A 21,995-nucleotide genomic window follows, 5' to 3' on the forward strand; every position below is an offset into this window, starting at 1 on the left:
CAGTGAATATCCCCGGGACAGAGCTTCAGAAGCAGCTGCAGCCTCCACTGGTTTTGCACACCTAGTACCATGTGTGCACAGGAGGCAACAGAGGCAGTAAAGCAGAGGGGCTGAGTGGCTCAAGAGATCCTATCTGGGCTCAAGTCACGTCTTTGTCACTTACCAGCTGCCTGCCTGGGCAAGTTACTTAACTGCCCTGTGTCTCAGTTTCCCCACTAATAAAATGAAGATAAGAATTACCCTAGTCGTGAGGATTAAAGGAGTTAATATCGTTCCTGGCAAAGTATGCTCTATGGTGTGTTTGTTATTGTTGTGTTATTGCATACTTTAAAATACCCTCCTCCTGCCCCTTCTTACACATGCGTTTGGCACCCATGGCAGACCAAGCATCTGACCACTTAACTTCTGGGTGTATAGATGGTTCCCACCATTAGAATCCTTCAGGTTTGGGGCTCTTGCTGCTTTATTTCTTCTTCTTTTTTTTTTTTTTTTTTTTTTTTTTGAGATGGAGTCTCACTCTGTTGCTCAGGCTGGAGTACAGTGGTGTGATCTTGGCTCACCACAACCTCCGCCTCCCGGGTTCAAGCGATTCTCCTGCCTCAGCCTCCTGAGTAGCTGGAACTACAGGCACGCACCACCATGCCCGGCTAATTTTTGTATTTTTAGTAGAGATGGGGTTTCACTATGTTGGTCAGGCTGGTCTCGAACACCTGACCTCGTGATGGCCCATCTCAGCCTCCCAAAGTGTTGGGGTTACAGGCGTGAGCCACCATGCCCGGCCTCTTGCTACTTTATTTCTATTGCCCTGGCTACTAAGAGCCTCACAAAAAAATCTAGATCCCATGTCTTGGGGCCCAAAGGTTTGGGTGGACTGACGCACGCAAGTCCCGGCATCTCCAGCAGGGGTCGACCGACACCACGCTCTGCATGCGTTGCGCGGCAGCCACTGGGCACACTGAGGGCTGCAGGGAGCGCGGTAGGTGGACCTGTGGGCAACTCCGCTTCCCTGGTCCCCCACCCTGTCCACCCCATTTCCTGGAGGTGGAGCCTCATGCTGTACCTGGCCCAGGCTGTTTCCCTCCGTTCTCGGTAAAATAGGCGTGGTCACCTCTGGCCCTGAGGCTTTCCCGCCCCCCGCCTGTATCCCAAGCTATGCCAAATCTTCACCCCATGCACCCCCTTCATCCTCGCATCCACAAGGGGTTTCCAAATCCAGGTTGCAGCCTTCCTTACCCCCGCCCCAACAAAACAGCACACAGGAAAGGCAAAAAAAAAAAAAAAAAAAAAAAAAATCATGTTTTTATTGTTTGATTAACAAACTGGTTGGGGGAAGGGCAAGAATAAGACATGCGGGGAAATACCAGCTTTGATTAGTCAGAAACTCCTGTTATCTGTACAAAAAAATGAATGTTACAAAAATCACGTAAAAAAACTAGGCTCAAGGAAGCAGCCACCCTTGCAAGGGGGCTCAAGGCACCTGGGAGGCTGAGAAGAGGCCAACCTGGCCATGGGCGTGGCTGCGGGGACAGCTCTTCCCTCCTGCCCTTCCCCAGATGCCCTTCCCTCCTGCCCCGAGGGGCACACTCCCTCTCCCCAATTACAGGTGCTACAAAACTGCCTTGAATACCACCGGCCAAGGCACTGCCAGAGATGAAATGGGCCCTGAGCAGAGCCTCAGGCTGTCCCTCCCCCACAGCCCAGGCCTGGAGAAAGGAGGGCCTTGTTCCCCAGGCCCCAGGTGGGCACAGATTCCAGAGCTGCCTCGGGGGAAGCCTCTTAGGGGAGGCCCAGGCTCCGCCCCCTGGGGAGGCAGAGGCCGTGGGACCCACACACAGGCACACACAGCCCTGGCTTTGGTCAGTACTGAGTGTGGGCAGAGGGGCCGCAGCCCTGTCCAGCCCCACGATGTTGACTGAGAGGTGCTATCCCAGACGGTCCTTGTTGGAGCTGCCATCGCAGGCTGGGCCCTAATTGGGGTAGCACAAGCAGCATCCCGTGCCTGCCGCCTCCACGCTGGGCTTGGCACCGGGCCCCAGGAGCCCATCAGTGACAGAGTGCTCCATGATGATGTCCTCCACCCGGGTGATGTACAGCAGCGTCAGCAGCACCCCCAGGAACTGAGAAGAAGGGGCAGGGCTGGTGAGGGCCTGCTGGGAATCAGGGCAGCCCTCCCTGCAGCTCCCAGCTCCCAGAAACCCAAGCAGCCAGTCCCAAGCCCTCATGGTCCTGTGTGACCTGGGCAACACCCACAGCAGAGACTTCTCCCAGCACCCACACTGCCCAAGAAGCTCCCACCTGGGCCCCCTCTCCCCTTCCCAGGAAATCCCAGAGCGCCTCGCTGTGCCCGATCAGCAAGGGCCCCTCCCTTCTGGGATTCCTGCCTCTACCCCAGCTCTGCTGCACACTATCTAGGGGATCTTGGCAAGCCACTGAAGCTTGCCCCTCCTCAGTTTCCTCCTCTGTGAAATAGGCATTATAATAGTGCCTCCCTCACAAAAAGAAGTGAAGCAGCAGTGCCTGCGCAGCACTTGGAAGAGCTTCACCACGACTGCTATTGCCATTCGCCCCTCCTTCCAGCCATGCAGCCCTCCCCAGGCAAGTCCTGGACTTCTATGAAAAAAGCCTCTTCGCTCTTCCCCTCTGCACCTTCTCTGCCCTTCTGCAATCACCACGTCACACTTTCTCTGAACCCATGGCCTGCCCACCTGGGGAAGCAGGATGCCCAGGAGGATGCCCGCCATGATGGTGTAGTTGTCCATGAACCAGATGATCACGGCGTTGGTGCAGCCCCGCACGTAGATGACATCCTGCACACTGAAACGCTGCATGGGAAGGAGCTGGGTCAGCCCAGCAGAGGACCTCGGCTGGCAGGAGCCACAGCCCCGACTCTGCCATTTACACAAGGTCCAGGCTAGTCCCTCAACCGCTGTGATCCTCAGTTTCCCATATGCAGCATGAGAAGGTGACCCTAGATTCTGATTCTTAATGGACAGTACTGTTCTCTAGAGAGGACTGGGGACACCGTGGTGGCACTTTTGGTTGCCCCAGCAAACGAGGTTGGGGGCTGAGGGACTGCAGAGCTCAGGGTAATCCTACTCCACAAACAACTGCCCTGCCTGTGTGCTTCTCAGATGTCCCTGCATGAAAAGCCTCACGGATGTTTTCCCTACATGAAAAGCCTATTTATAATTATCCAAGCCAATAGCCCCACTCCAGGTACATATAAAAAACAAAGCAGAGTTGGGCATGGTGGCCAGTGCCTGCAGTTCCAGCTACTATGGAGGCTCAGTTGGGAGGAGTGCCTGAGCCTAGGAGTTTGAGGCCAGCCTAGGCAACAATGAGACCCTGTCTGTCTCTTAAGGGGGGGGAAAAAAAAAAAGCATTTCTGCATTGGTTTTAATATACAAAGAATTTTCCAGAACTACTACTAGGTAAATTAAGGAATGATTACACATTATTTAATTCAGAACTTTATCAAGAATTGTTCACCGTTTTTAAAAACCATGCCAGTGGCAAAAATGATGCCCATGGTATGTGAGTCGCCAACACAATGCCCAATATCAGCTGCCCTGTAGCTACTACAGCCTCAGGGATGCCTCACATCAGTGCAGACACCTGACTACATTGTGTCTTCTGCACCCCCCACTGCCTAAGCACTTACATGATAAACTATGTTAAACAGCTGTAAATTGCTGTATTTCATTTCTACTTTATCTCAGATCATTATGTTAATTGTATTGGAATTGGGCATGTAGGTAGGTTATCTGTGAATTTCACTTGGGGATAATAAATAGGACATTACCACTGTTTGTTATAAAAATGGCCATTGGTTCTGAGGGGCTGAGAACCACTGCTGGTCTACGGCTCTCAAGCATGTGTCAGAATCACCCACTAGCCCCATACCAAGAATGTGCATTTCTCACATTCCTAGGGGATGCTGTTGCTGCTGGACTGGGGACCCCACTTTGAAAGCCACTGCTCTTCATGTCAGGTCACTATTCCTTTTAGGTCCCTTCTCAGCACCACCCCTGCTTCTCTCCTAGACCAGGCGTGTTGCCCAGGAAGCTGACCCAGGAGCAACCCCCAGAGGGGGTTACCATCCTCTAGGACTCCTGGGTCCCAGGTGGCCCCAGGGGCAGAGGCAAGCTGGTGCTGAGCATGGCTGGGCACACAGCACGCTGTGGGTACCAGGAAGGGCCGTGGTGGCTTCATGTGGAACAGCCCACAGTAGGTGCTCGGCAAACCCTGACAGGCGGCATCTCCCAGCCTGGGGGAATTCTTGGTTCCCTCAGCCCTTCTGTGTCTGGGTGGGGGTGGAAAACCACAGCAGTCCTGGCCCTGGGTCACAGCCAAGAATGTCGGAAAATCTCAGTGGCCAGGACCCCAACCTCAATAAACCCCTCCGATCACCCCAGGGTGGACCAGGAAGAGCAACATTTCCAGGGAAAGGCATTTCAAAGACATTACCTCCTTGTCGATAGTTTTGTAGCCACACATGGTGTTGACAACTTCTGTCTGAAATGGAAATGTATAATAGCTAATATTTATAATGGTTCTAACTCAAAAAGGCACTATTATCCTACCCATTTTACAGATGAAAACCGAAGCACAGAGTTGCACTGTCCAGCAGGGATGGAGCTGAGATTCCAACCCAGGCAGTCTGGCTTGAGTCTCCATCATAACCACCTCCTCCTCCAAGAAATGCCCCATAAAAAAACTGTAGGAATGCAGGTTCCATGACTTTTACATGGGAGAACCACCCCTCCACTAGCAGCAGATCAGGACCCCAGAGAAAGGTGTGCTGCCCAGGCTCCCGGGTTATGACCGCCCCAGAGCACCGCTTTGCTCACACCGTCTCAGAGGTCGGGGTGGGGCTGTTCCTGCGCCGCGGGCTCTTGGGGAGGAAAACTTCAGACTACAGCTGGCACAGGGTCAGCTGTGGTTTACCTGAGGTCCAGGCCAGGGCCCCTGGCCACGCTTCCCTGTTCCATAGACCACTGCTCCACCAGCGGAGAGTGCTGCCAAAACTTCCTTCTTGGGAAGAGAGGTGCTCTCCAGAACTCCCGACTACTGATTAATTTAGGCATAGGGAAACCTGTGGTCACGCCCTAGACCTCATCAAGCCCCTCCCCAGGCAGGCCCTAACTCACAGGCTGCCACAGGCGCTTCCCATCACCACCTGTGTCCTGCAGGGTCTCCTTCTCCAACCACCAGGGAAGAGAGTGAGACTTCCTGGTCCAGCCCGTGACCGCCCCCCAAGCCCCGCTGCTCTACATCTAAGTGAACGCTGCCGTGGGGGATGAGTGCTGCAGGCGCCAGTGATGACTCAGGAGGGCAACAGCAGAGCCCCCAGCGTGCCCTCTGGTGTCACATTTCCTGGGTCCAGATCTTGCTCTGCCACTTAGGAGCAGAGTCCAACCTTAGGTGGGCTGCTAAGGAACTGGCACGCAGAGGTACTCAATACGTGTTTGTTAACTGAGAAAATGAATGAATGAATAGGTTGTGATGATCACAGAACCCACCTCCTAGGGCTGTTTTGGACATAAAGTGAGATAAACATATAAAGTTCTTATCACGGGGCTGGGCACATGGAGAAGCACAAGAATGCTAGCTGGCGTGATTTGTTCGCAATTCCAGCCCCTGCAAAGGAAAGGGAGGGTGTCTTCTCTCCTTCCGAGAGAGGGTTGGGCCTCAGATGTCATCTAGGTCATTCTAAATGTCAGCGCTTGATGTGCAGGCAAGATAACCTCCCTCGGTTTAGCTGGTTCTCCAGGTAGCCTCAGTCCCAGCCATGCCCAGTGCCCACTGGGCATTAGTCAGCCAGTGTTTTTGGCCCTTCCAGGCCATAAACACAACCCCTATGGAGAGGGTCAGGCCTGGAGAGCAGGTGCACGGGCACATGATGGGAGTGAGTGCTTTCCATCTCGTTGGTTCATTCATTCGTTCATTGAACAAATATTAACTGAGCACCTATTGCATGTCAATCCCAGTTCTAGTCACTTGAAATACAGAACAACAAGACAAAGTCCCTGCCTTCATGGAACTTACACTGTAGAAAGGGAGATAATGAACATAACAAATAGGTAAGCTGCATGGTACGTACGGAGGTGACAAGAGTGACTTCACTGGGCCAGCTCTGGTGACCTCGGGGGATGAGTCTCTTAGCACACAGGCAACTGGCAGAGGCCTCTCTGGCATCAGAGCCCAGAACCCTTCTCCAGGCCCAGGGGGGACTCACCTCACCCTGCCAGGAGAGCCCCTCACCAAGGGGTGAGGGGATACGATGTATCCATAGTCTTTCCAAAAGTAAAGCCTGCCTGGGTTTACCTGCCTGACCATAGAATCGATATTCTGCAAGAGGCTCTGCTGAAGTTCACAGGCCCCAAGACCAGGGTCCAGTAGCCTCTTCCATCCTGCACGGGGCCACAGGACAGGAAGTCAGAAGGGGGACTCCTGGGCAGCCAGAAGATCACAGCAATGTTCGTGTGCGCATCCTCTCACCCTGAAAAGACTAAGCAGCTAATGGGGACAGGGAGAGGGGCCTTCACAACAGGCCCCCAAGGGGTAGCCAACAACAAGGGAGAGGAGGTACGTGAAAATTGGTCCCAAGAGCTCAGCAGGCACAGCAGTCTGGAGCCATTTAATGTAGAAGCACGCTGCCCTCTGCACCAACATCTCCCAGGGATATATCCTGGTATAACCAGATTTTACAGCCCTATGTGAACTTCTGTGGCTCAAATCCTCTATTGGAAGCTCATGTAAGACATTTCTTTTAAAGCTGAGTGTTAGGGGAAAAGTTACTTTCCCTGAAGAACTGGTATGTTCTGCTGGTATGTTCTGCTGAACAGTAACAGTGTAACAGACCATGTCTCCCTTTTCCTTTTGGTTGCCAGGAAACTCTAAGCCAGTGGTCTCCAACCTTTCTGGCACCAGAGACTGGTTTCAAGGAAAACAATTTTTCCACAGGATGGGGTGCGGGGGGGTGGGGGGTGATGGTATTGGGATGAAACCATTCCACCTCAGATCATCAGGCATTAGTTTGATTCTCATAAGGAGCACGCAACCTAGGTCCCTTGCATGCACAGTTTACAATAGGGTTCACACTCCTATGAGACTCTAATGCTGCTGCTGATGTGACAGGAGGTGTAGCTCAGGTGGTAATGCTCCCTCACCCTCTGCTCACCTCCTGTTGTGCGACCTGGTTCCTAACAAGCCACTGACCGGTACTGGTTCATGGCCCGGAGGTAGGGGAGCCCTGCTCCAAGCCACCAGACACAAGGCTCAGCTCCTCTTCAGTGAGTCCATGAGGTCCTGAGGCTTAGATAGCAGGATTTTATATTTTTCTCCATCATCTAGGCCTCCTATCTGAGAATACAATTTCCACAGTCCTGATTTTTAATGCTATTTTAGTTTTTTACACTACATATTTCCCGTGTACTCATTCAAATCTCAGGTTGAATAGTACAGTGTAAAATAAATAGATCTGGACACAAATCAACCAGTTCTATGGAGGAAGCGAACGCCCTGTTTCACATTTAGAGAAAATCATCCAGGTGTGGTGGCACAGGGAGAATCAATGGTCATGTGTAACACAGGGTCAGATAACCCCGGCCAGGGGAAGGCTCCTCCCTACCTCAGTGCTCTCATTCAGATGCTGTCTTTAGATTCTACCCTATCTGCAGATGATGTCCGTGTTTACACCCCTAGCCTAGTTGTTCCCAGAACTCCAGACTCCTATATCCAACCGCATCTTTGACATCCCTGATGGGATGCTGAACAGGCTCTCAAACCCCCCACGTCCATGGTGAGCTCCTGGTCACCCAACCTGCCTCCTTGCAGTCCTCCCCTCTCAGGCAGTGGCAGCCCCGTCTTTCCTGTGGCTCAGACCAAAACCTGGGTATCCTCCTTGATTTCTCTCTTTCATTCATCACCCACATCTGCTATGCGAGCAAATCCTGTAGGCTTACTTGCAAAATACAGCCAGAATGTCACCACGGTTTGCCACTTCCACCACCACCACCACCACCCAGCTCCAAGCATCTGTCTTCTCCTCCCTGGTGCAGGGATGCTGTGGGGAGCCCTTAGGTGTCAGCCCCCTGCAGTAACTACTTCATGTGATCATTAATTTTATATGTCAACATGACCAGGCCATGGGATACCCAGATATTTGGCCAGACATTATCCTGGGTGTCTCTGCGGGGGTGTTTCTGCATGAGGCTAATGTTTAAATCAGCAGACTAAGTAAAGCAGATGGCCCTGCCCAAGGGGGAGAGGGCCCTGATCATCTGATCAGTGAAGGCCTGAACAGAACAAAAGACTGCCCTCTCCTCAGTGACCATAAGAGAATTCTCCCTGCTTGGCTTCCTTCGGGCTTGAACTGAAATGCTGGCTCTTCCTAGGTTTGAAGCCTGACCAGCCTTTGAATGGGAACTCCACCCTCAGCTCTCCTGGGTCTCCAGCCTGCCGACTCACCCTGCAGATCTTGGGACTTGCCCGCCTCCATAATTACACAAGCCAATTCCTTATCATCAGTCAATCCCTCTCTTTCCTCTTGCTGTATTAGTCTGTTCTCGGCTGAACAGAGCCAGCAAGTCCCTTCTTGGGTGGACCACTGGACTCATGCAATGCCTGGTCAATGTGGGTGGGAGTGTGAAGGCCTGGCCCCCTCACCCCAGTAGGGGACAACTCTGAAGGGCTGTCCTCATAGATGTGGCTGAGGCCTCCAGCCGAACTGAGCTGAGGCTGCATCACTGCTCAACTCCCTTCATTGCCCAATCCCGCTTCTGCCTCCCACTTCCACAGGTGTTGATCCAAGAGCACCTTCCTGGACAAGATGACCTGTGACCCCTGGATCACTGCATATCAGCCCCTAACTCTATCCCTGCATCTAGCATGTCCCTCACAACAGCCAGACTGATTCTTGTAAAACCAAGTCAGAGTGCCACTGTTCCATGCAGCCCTGTATGGTCCATCACTCAAGGGCGCCCCACAGTCCTGCCTTTGGCCTTCGGGGTACCCATGACCTCCCTGACTCCACCTCCTACCATCCTCCCCTGTGCTCCCTCTGCTCCAGCCACTCTGTGCATTTCTCAAACACCCTGGGGTGATTCCCACCTGGGGCCTTTGCACAGCTGTTCTTGCTGCCAGGAATGCCCCTCCCCCAGACACCTTCCTCACTTTCTTCAGAGCTTCACCCAGATCCCACCTTTCTCAGTATCCCAAACTGCAATCCTCCATGCCCTACTTTCTTTTTCTACTCAGCATTTATGATCCTCTATCTTTTACTTATTTTGTTTGTCAGTTTTCTCCACTAGGATGTCACCTCCATGCAGGCAGAGACTTTGTTTGCTACACCCCCAGAACCTGGAAATGTGTCTGGCATAGAGTAGGTTCTCAGCCAATATTTGTTGAACGAATGAATGAATGCAAGTTTGGCTTCCACATCTCAGCTTAGGTATTCAGATGCTGCTGCCCTGGGTGATGAGGTTCAGGATCACCCCACGCAGGCCTCTCTGGAAACTCTGCTACTCCTCAGCACCCCACTTCCCAGAGAACTACCCTAAAATGGCAGCTAACATTTCCAAACAAAGCTTCCCTCCTGGCCCAGCCTTTTTTAGAGCTAGTGCACTTGGCACTGGCTCTCTGACTCATGGGCGAGGCCCCCACCCGCAGCTGCTCGGTTTACAGAATCCGGCAGTGGGCACAGAATGGTGGCAATGTCAGGAGAGAAACTTTCCATGACTATCTGGGCCATGAGTAATTGCAAAGCTCTCCACCTCGTTCCAATCCTGAAACAGTTTCTGGACACATTTGTCAAACACAAGGACTGATGAAGCCTTTCACTTAAGCGCTGACAACACAAGACATCATCCCAAATGACCAAGGTGACAGACCCGAGAGGATCCTGCTGGGGAGAGGAAGAGGATGGCATTTACGTCACCAGACCCCCTTCCAAGCACTCTGCTGCTGATGATCACCAGGACCTCAAGGCCAAAGACGAATGGAGATGCCCAAGGTGCAGGTCCTGCCTGCCTCCACTAATGCTGCAGAGCCAGCTACCCCCGCTAAGCTCCCCTGGCCTGGTCACCTCTCCCTCCTGCCCTCACCTGGCCTGCACAGTTCTCCAGAGTGTAGCTCAGGCAACAGCTGCCTGCACTTCATCCCAGCTCTGCCAACCTTGGGCAAGACACCCAGCCTTTGAGTGTCTCAATTTCCTCATCTGTAAAGTGGGTAAAATAATAGTACATACCTCACAGGGTTGTCGTGAATACTAAATGAGTAAATACCACCAAAGTGCCCAGAGCAGGCCTGCACAAGGTAGGTGCTCAATAGATGTTAACCAGCACCACTAAGAAAGACATGGTCTCCCTACCCCCGACCCCCAGAAGCTCCACTTTCAGGAGCCCTTGAGAATCAGGAAAGCCTCCGCTCTGCCACCAACTCCTACTTCCCTGCCATCCACCCACACCACCCATCTTCAAGCTGGGAAGAGAGACAGAAGATTTGTACCACCTGGGGTCCCCGACAGCCCCCCAGTCCCCACAGGAGCAGTGTCTACCGTGTTCCTGATGCAACAGGTGTAGGGCACCCCACAGGCCAGGGGTCCAGGGGCACTGCAGTCGTGGTACTGGTTCTTGCTCCAATCTCGGTAGTCCTCCCCGCCACAGCACTTGAACTGAGGGAAGCAAGCAGGAAAGAGGAGCTGCCGTCATCGCCCAGGCCCTGCTCAGACGACAGGTAGGGGCCCTGTCAGGAGACAGATGCAGTTTATTATGTGGGTCACCCTGGGGCAGGGAGAGGCTGTACACTTTCAAGTCAGAGCTGTCAAAGTGTGGCATGGCTGCCTAGAGGGTAGTGAACCCCCTGTCACTGGAGAGGTATGGAAGCCAAGGCTGGGCTGCCTCTTGGTGGGATATCAGGGTAGTGACTAGGCACTGGGAGGAAAGATCCTTCCTTGACAACTGGCCTCCACTTTCTTCATCTTCGTGTCCCCAAATGCAGGTGCTAGGCTGGAAAAGATGGCCCTTAAAGTCCCAGAGACCAAGCATGATTCTGTGAAAGTCCCTGCACCTCAACCAACCTTCGCACCCACCCTAGGAGCCACCCCGTCCAGCTCAGCTGGCCCTGCCCTTAGCAAGGAGAGCACCCACACCTCACAACCTGCCTGGAGCTCTCCCCTTAGCCGAGCCCCTCCCTGCCTCCCCTCCCTGCTCCTGTAGGAAGTAGTTGGTAACCCTCCTGATGGCTGGTATGTGCCTGGCATTGTCCTGGGGACTGGAGAGACAGAGAGAGCAAAAGCAATGCAGCCCTTGCTCAGGTGGAACACATTCCAGTGGAGAGACAGAGAGTGAGCACTGGATGGAAAGGTGCTGTGCAACCCGGAAATGGACAAATAGGGGAAAAGTGGGGAGGGGCAGCTCTAGGTTGGCAGGTCATGAAAGGGCTCTTTGTAGAGAGGCTATTTCATCTGAAACATGGAAACAGAAAGAAGCCAGACGACCCATGCAAAGGCCCCACGCAGAAACAAGCTTGTATTTCAGCAGCAGGTGCGGAGGCCAGCAAGCCTGGAACAGAGAGAGTGCAGAGCATGAGGCTGAAAGGGCAGCACAGGCTGGACCATGCAAAGCTTTGCCAGCCAGCTGAAGCAGGGAGCTGGGACTGGAGGGCTCAACCAGGGCTGCAGTACACGTCCTGGTAGCCAGACACCTTTCAGAGTCCCCACAGTGCCCCTTAAGCCACCAGGTTTTGGGACCTAGAACTGTCTTTCTGCAATGTAGTTCAAAGGGCATTTGTTTTGCAATGGAACAGATCCAAGGTCAAATCCTCAGACCACCACTCCCTGCTGTGCAACCTCAGGCAAGTTGGTCAGCCTCTCTGAGCCTCAGATGGTTGTCTGTAAAGCAAGAATAAGGATGGCAGCTCTGCACAGCTGAGCTGTGACTACATAGAGTGCCATGCATGAAGCACTCAGCACTGGACCTGGCACCAAGCAAGTGCCCATTCAGCATTAATCACCTCCTACCTCTACGCCAGGAGAAATGAAATCCCCAAGCCAGCTAAAGGCTGGTTCCAATAAAAATATCTCACTCCACCCGGAGCAGAAGTCAGCTCTCCCAGCCCAAGCTGGCAGGCACATCCCTGGCAGAAAAAGGCCTTCCAGAGGCTGCACCTGTTGTGACTGAAGAGAAAGTCTGGGCCAAGGGAGCGGCCACAGCAAGTGGCCCTACATGTGGGGAGAGGCTAGTCCCCACTGAGAGCTGGCACAGGGATCCAGGCCAGCTGAGGCCCCCAAGATTATGTCCCAGGAAGTGCTGTCCCGGCTGAGTGGGCCTGCAGCCCTCACTCTGCTTGTCCTCACCCAGGAGAACATACCAATGATCCCCGCAGCTGGCACTGTGGTCTCACCCTGTGCCTGGCACTGTTCTAAGCATGTCTCCTGAATTAAGTCAAGGTAATCCTCATGACGATGCCCCAAGAGCTTCCTGTCATTATTCCCCTTATGTAGGTGAGGAAGCTGAGGCTCAGGACCAAGTGAAGTTGATGTACAAAAGCCACCCAGGACAGCAGCTGGCCCTACCACTGCCATTAGTAGTAGTAGTAGTAGTAGTAGTAGTAGTAGTAGTAGTAGTAGTAGTAGTAGTATTGCACCAACAGATTTGGGTGGACCTAGAGGGGAGAGATGGTGTCCCAAAAGGAACAGGATCATCATCACATTCAAGGAAGTGTCATGAAAGTAAGAGAGGCATCTGGTTCACTGTCCCATATTTGGGGGAAACTGAAATTAGTGAAGAACTTTCTCCCGATCAGGGCTGTCTTTAACTTGACAAGGAGTGAGTTGTCACTGAAGAGACTTGGCAGAGGGGGCTTTGGACTGGGGTAGGTTACTCCCCTTGAGGTTGCTCACACCTCAAGGAAGGAGGATCCTTGCCCATTGGAGGGTGGTGCCCTGGGACCCTGCAAGGTTGCTTGTAGCGACACCTGACTTTGTTTTATTTGGGGGTATGGGGCAGGAAGCCAGTGTAACTGGAGAGGAACAGAAGGGTGTGAAGGTTTTGGGCCAGGAATGTGGGCAGAGGACTGGCTGAATAGGTTGGGCCCTGGCTTCCACATCCTTGGTGGGCCATCCATGCTCACTGTTGCCTCCCAACCTGGCCAGCCGCCTGCTTTGGGAATGGATAAATCACCTGGTCCCTCACCCCATCTTCTTCAGCAGGGGCCTGAATGGGGGGCTAAGGGCACGGGAGGCGCATCTCTACCCCAAAGCGCCTGGCTCACCTTTTTCTGAACAAAGTCCATGATGTTTTTGAAGTCCAGATCATCATAGTAGTTCTCAATTCCTCTTCGAATGTTGTCGTTCAGGAAGTCAATGGTCTATTCAAAAGGAGAAATTACAAAGGAAAAGAACCACACACTCCCGGAGTCCGACCCAAGGTTTCCCGGAAGGCTGGATGGGTAGAGAATGCCTTGTGCCAATGCAGCTCGCGCCCAGCCAGCATGGAGCCCCCTCCACTCCCCACCCTGGACGCCCGTGACCTCCCTGCCCACACATCCTCCCTGCGCCTCCAGTGTTCATCTGATGCCTGAGTGCCTGTGCTATGTCCCAGCAGGAGTAATTCACTCCACTCCCTTTACAGACCAGACAGCCCAGGCCCTGAGAGGCTGGGGCCGTGCTTGGGGACACACAGCTCTGATGCCGCCATGCCTGAGCTGAGACCTGGCTGTCCTGGTTCCAGGCCCAGTGCTCTTTCTACCACCCAGGGATGGGCCCACGCTGGAATCTTCCCTTCGCCCTCCAGAGCCCCTCTCCACACTCCTCCACCATCCAGCCTCTTGTTTTACAGATGAGGAGCTCGAGACTTGGGGAGGCAGTGAGGTCACAGAGCAGGCTGGGTGGGGTCTTGCCAGGACTGGAATTCAGGTCTCCTGACCTCCCTCATGGGCTGTTCTCCTCATCACTGCAGCGCTCGGTCCCCCTCGGCTGAGGCTGGGACAATCCCTGCCGGGAGGAACATGGCAGGCCGCCCTCTCCCAGTCACGCTGCGCTTTCTGGATCAACAGCCCGGCTGTTGTGCTGAAACCCAGAAGCATAAAGGGCCCCACAGTGGGAAGGGGCGGGGGCAGGAGCGTGGGCAGCCCAGCTCACTGTAACAATAGCAGCTTTCAGAGCACGGAGGTTGAGTATCAGCAGAGACTGGGGACAAAGGGGGCATTCTCAGCTCCGGTGCCGGACTGAAGAGCCAGACAATTCCCGGGGGTGGCACCACAGCGTACGCTGGGACAACAGGATCCTGGTTCCAGGCCCCACCGCGGCTTACTTCTCCTCTCTGGGCCTCAGCTTCCCAACTGTGAACCAAACCCGTAGGCCTATCTTTAAGGTAACTTCGAGCTCTGAGAATCAAAAACCAAGTCTCAGAGGGGCTGTCAAGCCTCATAATCAAGGACACCTCCCTACAGCCACCCGGGCCTCCGCTACTTCTTTTGACTTCTGAGCCTCTGTTTGTTCACCTGCAAAATCAGGAGGAAAACACTCTCTGCCTCATAGGGATGTTGTGAGATTTAAATAAACAAAAGCTGTGAAGGTGTTTAGCAGGACACCAGGCACATTGTAGGTCCTGGTGTTATGATTCAAGATTTTTGTCTGTTTTTAAAGGAGACAAATACTCTATGGTACTACTTCACACCCACATGTCATTGGTGGAAAACAAATCCCGTGGGAAACCGAGGCCCCAACTCTTGTTCAAAAAACTGACTGCAATGGAGGCAGCCTCTGAGGCATGAGTCCTGGCCAACCCCACTCTCACAACACCCTGCAGCCCAGAGAGCGATGTGGCTAGTCCGACGTCGCCCAGCTCGCCACTGGCAGAGAGACGCTGGGACCAGGGTGTCAAACTCCCAGCCTGACACACTTTAAGGTGCTAAGAAACCAAGGTTCAGGTTTGGGGCCATCTCCCAAAATTATCTCCAGGATCAGGAAAAGAGGAACAAAGACTGCAGCACTCACCTCCTCCCTGAGCCTTGCTCTGCTCAAAGCCAAGGTAAAGAAGGAGATGGAGGCCTGGCGCGGTGGCTCATGCCTGTAATCCCAGCACTTTGGGAGGCCGAGGTGGGCAGATCACCTGAGGTCAGGAGTTCGAGACCAGCCTGATCAATATGATGAAACCCTGCCTCCACTGAAAATACAAAAACTAGTGGGGCGGCCTGGCGCAGTGGCTCACGCCTGTAATCCCAGCACTTTGGGAGGCCGAGGCAGGCGGATCACAAGGTCAGGAGATCAAGACCATCCTGGCTAACTCGGTGAAACCCCGTCTCTACTAAAAATACAAAAAATTAGCCAGGCGTGGCAGCGTGCGCCTGTAGTCCCAGCTACTTGGGAGGCTGAGGCAGGAGAATCGCTTGAACCTGGGAGGCAGAGGTTGCAGTGAGCCGAGATGGCACCACTGCACTCCAGACTCGGCGACAGAGCAAGACTCTGTCTCAAAAAAAAAAAAAGAAAAAAAAAGGAGATGGGCTCGGGGAACCTGGCCTTCGTGGCCAGAAGGAAAGTCCTCTGCTGATGATAAACAGCAGCTCTGGAGCAGGCCTGGGATTGCAGAAGACTGGAGTCAGCCCCAAGAGAAGAGAGGAGATGCAGGCTCCTGTGAGCAGCTGTCAACTCACCAGCCCATGGCCCTTCGCGGACCTGGCACTGGCCCCCAGGGCAGAAGTTGGATGGGAGCATTGCCTTCCAGCCGAGCAGCCTGGGCAGAACAAGGACTCTCTTGGCCCCAGGCCCACCTCCCAGAGGCCCCCAGGTCACGAAGCTTTTCCATCCTTGGGTGCCTGCTCCTCTGGGTGATGAAGGGACAGGCCAGCTGGCTGGGGTGTGGTTGGGGGTGCCTAAAAAACAGGATACCAGGGTGGGGCCAGTCTGCCATCCAGGGTGGGGCAGGGGAATGAGCTTACAGCACTGAACGACATAATTGGCTGAGCTATGTACTCATGGGGTGCCGCCAGGGTCAGGGCCTTGCCTAAGGCCACACGTGGGGAGGTTCCTCCCGGGTGGCTTCCCCCTACTCTCAAGGCACCACAGACACAGTCCTGGCCCACCATGTCCCTCTGCACCTACCCGGGCCCACTGGCCCACTTACAGCACCCCCACTGGCCACTGTGCTGTTTGGACTCTCCCAGGGCTGCCAACAGGGTGGGATGAAGGTGGGAAGCCCAGGGCAGGAAGGAGGGGAAGTGGCAGAGTAGAGGCTGCTCTGTGGCTGTGGGGAAAGGCTCTGCCTCTCTGGTGAGCAGCCCCAGCCTACCTCCCCAAACCATCCCGCCTCCTGGGCACTTTCCAAGGTTTGGGCTTCGAGAGGGGCCTGGAAAAATTCGGCCTTCCATCTGGTAAGCTGAGCCCTGTTGTTGGGGGAAGGGGGGCCCTGCAGGAGCAACAGATGTCCCTGGGCTCCATGGACAGCAGCTGCCCCCAACCCCCATCAGGGAGCTCTTTGAGGCATGCTGGTTCTTGCAAGTGTGCACCACTGGTATGTGTGTGCACGTGTCTATGTGTACCGGGGAGATGAGGAGGACACTGAGATGGTTCCTGTGCTGTGAGGGGCGATGGTCGGGGGTGGGTGTGTGTGTGAGAAGATCCCGTGAGGCAAGCTGGCTGTGCAGTTTAACTGTAAAGTGCTATGCCGACGTTGACAGCACTGGTAATGTTCCGAGAGACCAGGGGAGCCACTCAGAGGACAGGGAAGAGAGAATTCTAACTTCCTCTGCCATTCTCAGATGCCCAACATACCCAGTGCCACTGCCCCCACCCCATTCCCCTCCAAACCAGGCCATGCCAGCAGGGGCAGCTCCAGTGAGGACTAGAAAACCAGGCTAAATTAAGCAAAGAGTAAGCAAACATCAAAAGCCACAAGGTTTGAAAGCATGCTGTTTAAAGCACCAGAGAAAGCTATGAAGAACTATCCTTTCTAGCTTTGTCTTTTAAATCTAGTTTTTATCTGAAGCCTCCACATCACCCCTCTCTCAGGGTTTTTAAATGAATGAGGAACTGAAGGGGGTGAGGCATGTAGCGGCAGCTCCTCCAACACAGAGGACAGAGGGGTAGGAAAAGGAGTGGAAGGGGTGGCCACTAAAGCCTCCTACCAGGCCAGCTGCCTGCACAGGACCAAGAACCTCTCTGGGGAAGGAGTGGCCCGGGGCTCCCTCAGGCTGCCTCTGGCTAACACCACTTCCATGTAAGCCTGAGACCTGAGGCTGGGAAGGCCCTGCTGCTGGCCTAGTGCAGGCCTAGCTCTCAAACTTGGAGGAGGAGCTGGTCATGGTGGTCCCTGCTTATAATCCCAGTACTTTGGGATGCCAAGGCAGGAGGATTACTTGAGTCCAGGAGTTCGAGACCAACCTGGGCAACATGGCTTGACCTCATCTACACACAAACACACACACACACACACACACACACACACACACACACACAATTATCCAGGCATGGTGGCATGCACCTGTAGTCCCAACTACTCAGGAGGCTAAGGTGGGAGGATCGCTTGAGCCTAGGAGCTGAGGCTGCAATGAGCTGTGATTGCACCACTGCACTCCAGCCTGGGTGACAGAGCAAGACTGTCTCAAAAACAAAACAAAAACTTGGAGGAGAGGTGCTTGGCCCAGGATTTTCCTCCTTCATTTGCGCCTGGAGCCAAGCGATCATCTCAGCCTTTCCCCAGTCCCTCTAGAACGGGGACTTACCCTCATTGCCCCCGGACCCTAGCCTCTGCTCCAGTCCCAATAGAAGCCCAATGTGACAATCAGGAATGGAAGAGAACCCAGGGGACCAGGAGAAGGTGGGAAGGGGCGTGTGGAGTGAGCATCTGCCAGACCCTTCCTCACACCTGGCCGGGGTCACAGGTTCATCTCCATGGTGGGAGAGGGTTATGTTTCAGTGTCCTTGGGACTGGGGGCTCCAGCTTCACTCCCTGACAGCTGTCCACAGTGGGGCACACCCGTGGGGGAGTCTGGCCAAACCAGCGAGAAGCACTCTCTACTTCTGGAAGGCCGACAGCTCTGCTGTAGGTGGGAAGGATACACAGCCGGCCCTCCACATCCATGGGTGCCGTACCCGCAGATTCAAACAACAGTGGATGGAAAATATTTGGGAAAAGGAACAATAAAAAATAACACAACAGTAAAAAATGATACAAACTAAAGAACAATACAGCATAAACAACTATCTACACAGCATTTACAATGTATTAGGTATCTGGGTTTTTTGTTTTGTTTTGTTTTGTTTTGTTTGAGACAGAATCTCGCTCTGTCACCCAGGCTGGATGGAGTGCAGTAGCATGATCATGGCTCACTGCAGCCTCTGCCTCCTGGGTTGAAGCAATTCTCCTGCCTCAGCCTCCCTAGTAGCTGGGATTACAGGTGCCCACCACCACGCCTAGCTACTTTTTGTATTTTTACTAGAGAGAGGATTTCACTATGTTGGCCAGGCTGGTCTCAAACTCCTGACCTCAAATGATCCACCTGCCTTGGCCTCCCAAAGTGCTGGGATTATAGGCATGAGCCACCGCACCTGGCCCTGTGTTAGGTATTTGCAAGTAACCTAGGAGTGATTTACAGGAGGATGTGTGTAGGTTATATTCAAGTACTACACCATTTTATATAAAGGACTTGAGCATGTGTGGATTTGGGCATCCTTTGGTGGGGGGCATGTTCTGGAACCAATCCCCCTCGGACACCAAGGGAAAACTGTATATATTCAGGTGTTGGCCGAGAGAGCCATGGTGCTGCCTACTTTCTCCTGCCTCTGACCTCAAGGTTGTGCCCAGAGCCAGCTTGTGCCAGTGCCATGATAAAATAGGCAGGCTGGTGCTCCCCACTGTTCCCTGACCACAGTGTCAGGTAGGACCACAATGCCCACTGATCCTACCCTGGTGGTAGAGAGAGGAGGCCTGGGATGGGGGTATAGACACACCCGCTACTGCCCGGACCCTCCAGGTGTCCAAGCTCAGCTGCACCTGGCTGGGAGCATGAGGAGCTGCCCACCTCTGACACCTGACACCCTCACAAGAAGCCCCAGAACAAGATGGGACAAAAGCAGGTGTCAAGAGGGTTGAGACCCACACAACTGGGGAAGTCACTTAGGTCCTCCTCCAGCCCCTGGCTGGGGTCAGGGGTGTCATACTTCTCCTACTCCTAAGGCCTGCTCTGTGCCCACCTCCCCAGTGCATGGCCACTTGCCCCTCTATGAGTGGAGAAGCGGCTCCAGTCCGACTGTCAGGCCATGCCTAGCAGCAGAAATCTTGCCTGAGGTCAGAGCCGGGGGGAGTTTCCTCCTTATATCCAGGAGTCTGTTTAGCTTTCAATGCCTGGCTGTGGCCGTGGTCTGTGCACCTCGCTGAGAACCCAACATGTAATCCTTAGCCTAATTGTTGCGGGAAGTCAGGGACCCCAAACGGAGGGACCAGCTGCAGCCACAGCAGAGGAACATAAATTGTGAAGATTTCATGGATATTTACCAGTTCCCAAATAATACTTCATAATTTCTTACACCTGTCTTACTTTAATCTCTTAATCCTGTTATCTTCGTAAGCTGGGGATGTATGTCACCTTAGGGCCACTATGATAATTGTGTTAACTGTACAAATTGATTGTAAAACATGTGTGTTTGAACAATATGAAATCAGTGCACCTTGAAAAAGAACAGAATAACAGCGATTTTCAGGGAACAATGGAAGACAACCAAAAGGTCTGACTGCCTGCGGGGTTGGGCAAAAAGAGCCGTATTTTTCTTCTTGCAGACAGCCTATAAACGGACGTGCAAGTAGGGAAGATATCGCTAAATTCTTTTCCTAGCAAGGAATATTGATATTAATACTCTGGGGAAAGAACTGCATTCCTAGGGGGAGGTCTATAAACGGCCGCTCTGGGAGTGTCTGTCTTATGCGGTTGAGATAAGGACTGAAATACACCCTGGTCTCCTGCAGTACCCTCAGGATTGGGAAATTCCACCCTGGTAAATTTGAGTTCAGACTGGTTCTGTGCTCTCAAACCCTGTTTTCTGTTGTTTAAGATGTTTATCAAGACAATACGTGCACCACTGAACATAGACCCTTATCAGTAATTCTGCTTTTGCCCTTTGCCTTGTGATCTTTGCTTTTGCCCTTTGCCTTGTGATCTTTGTTGGACCCTTATGAGGAGTTTCTGATTTTGCCCTTAGAAGCATGTGATCTTTGTTTTCCTTTTTGCCCTTTGAAGCATGTGATCTTTGTGACCTACTCCCTGTTCTTGCACCCCTTCCCCTTTTGAAATCCTTAATAAAACTTGCTGGCTTTAAGGCTCAGGTGGGCATCATGGTCCTACTGATAACGTGACATCACCCCCGGCGGCCCAGCTGTAAAATTCCTCTCTTTGTACTCTTTCTCTTTATTTCTCAGCTGGCTGACACTTATGGAAAACAGAAAGAACCTATGGTGAAATATTGGGGGTGGGTTCCCCCAATACCTAATGACTTGTTCTGATTTGTCATAAGTAGATACTCAGTTACCAGGGCCCATGGCACTGGAGACTGAACTTGTTACACTGTGGCTCAGAGAAATCCTCTTGATCAGGGAAAAATGGAATTGGGAAATCACCTCCTCCTGGAAGCTGACCTTGATTGCTACTCACCTTTTTCTCCATCATACACTGCCCTTCCTACCATCATCAACAGCCAGGCCGCTCCTCCCCCATCCCCGCCACTGGCCTGACTCCTGTTTTACAAAATCATATCACATTAGAGTTGGAAGGGATATTATTTTTCTTTTTGTGATATTTTCCCCTTGATTATAAAAAAAAATTGAGAGCTAAGGAAAAATATAAAGGGGAGGAGAAAAATCACCCTAGTCTCATCCCTCAGAGGAAATATGAGTTCATATGCTGATATTTCCATTCCTTTAAGTCTTTTTCTAGACCTATTTTTTTCATTGTAGCGATCTTACTGCATTTATAGTTTTGTATCTCATTTTTTAAGTTTTCAAGATGACGAGTCATGGCTTGAGCCTCCAAACAGTGGAGAGGCGTCAGTGAGGACCCTTCCTGGGCTGCATACCAAGGCCCTCCCCATGAGGGGACACCACCCAAGGGGAAGGAGCACCCTTCACGGACTACAGCATCTGCAGGGTCTGGGGATGACGGGAAATTGTCAGGCCTGACCTCAGGCCCACGGAAACCCAAGCTGTGAGCACTGAAGGGCCCCTGGATGTTCCGCCAGCCAAAGCCTTCATCTCAGCCCAGCTCCATCACTTGAAAGAAGGAGGTGATGTTCTGTTGACCTACAGGGCACTGGAAAAATGACAAATCAGATGGCCTCTGCAGCAGTGCACTAGAAACCAGAACTGCTGCCCATCATTGGAGGATAGTTTATGAAGGCCGTGGATGCTGCTGACCACAAACTGGACCTGGGCTCCAGCCAGGAAAGTGCTAACCCTGGAAAGCCACAGGGCGGCCGGGAGCTCTGCTGGCTGCACAGAGAGGCAGCCCCATGGGCAAATGGAATAAAGATATCTCCCCTCACAGCTGCTGAAAAGTAAACCAGCATCCTGGATCTGCCAGCTCAGAAGAGAGGCTCTGACAAATAGAAAAGAGGGACAGGGAGGGGCAGGTAGCAAGTCAGGACTGGGAAGCATTCCTGAGGCACCTCTGCCTTGCTGTGTGCTCTCGGGGGAATTCTTAACTCCTGTGTATCTCCATGACTCCATTGATAGGATGGCCACTTGCCCCTGTATGAGTGGAGAAGCCACTTCAGTCTGACTGTCAAGCCATGCCTAGCAGCAGAAACCATGCCCGGGGTCATGGGCTGGTGGAGATTCCTCCTTATATCCAGGAGTCTGTTTAGTTGGCCACAAACTGGACCTGGGCTCCAGCCAGGAAAGCACTAACCCGTAGCCCCTGGAAAGCCGCAGGCTGGCCAGGAGCTCTGGTGGCTGCACAGAAAGGCAGCCCCATGGGCAAATGGAATAAAGATCTCTCCCCTCAAG

At 53.0% G+C, this 21,995-nt stretch overlaps 1 protein-coding gene across 2 annotated transcripts in view; it reads right to left on the reverse strand.

The window, feature by feature from the left end:
- Nucleotides 1–1,281: 1,281 nt before the first annotated feature.
- The window catches only part of TSPAN15 (tetraspanin 15), a 56,447-nt gene continuing 35,733 nt past the window's right edge, over nucleotides 1,282–21,995 (reverse strand). For both annotated transcript variants that reach the window (XM_004049517.5, XM_031015409.3), the window contains 5 exons: nucleotides 13,276–13,371; nucleotides 10,559–10,675; nucleotides 4,468–4,515; nucleotides 2,706–2,822; nucleotides 1,282–2,117 (listed from right to left, as the gene is read on the reverse strand). In XM_004049517.5, the coding sequence (XP_004049565.1) occupies nucleotides 1,968–2,117; nucleotides 2,706–2,822; nucleotides 4,468–4,515; nucleotides 10,559–10,675; nucleotides 13,276–13,371 (528 nt within the window). In that variant the 3' untranslated portion in view covers nucleotides 1,282–1,967. The remainder of the gene's footprint in view (nucleotides 2,118–2,705; nucleotides 2,823–4,467; nucleotides 4,516–10,558; nucleotides 10,676–13,275; nucleotides 13,372–21,995) is intronic.

This window comes from Gorilla gorilla, chromosome 8, assembly GCF_029281585.2.
Source record: "Gorilla gorilla gorilla isolate KB3781 chromosome 8, NHGRI_mGorGor1-v2.1_pri, whole genome shotgun sequence".
Lineage (NCBI taxonomy): Eukaryota > Metazoa > Chordata > Mammalia > Primates > Hominidae > Gorilla > Gorilla gorilla.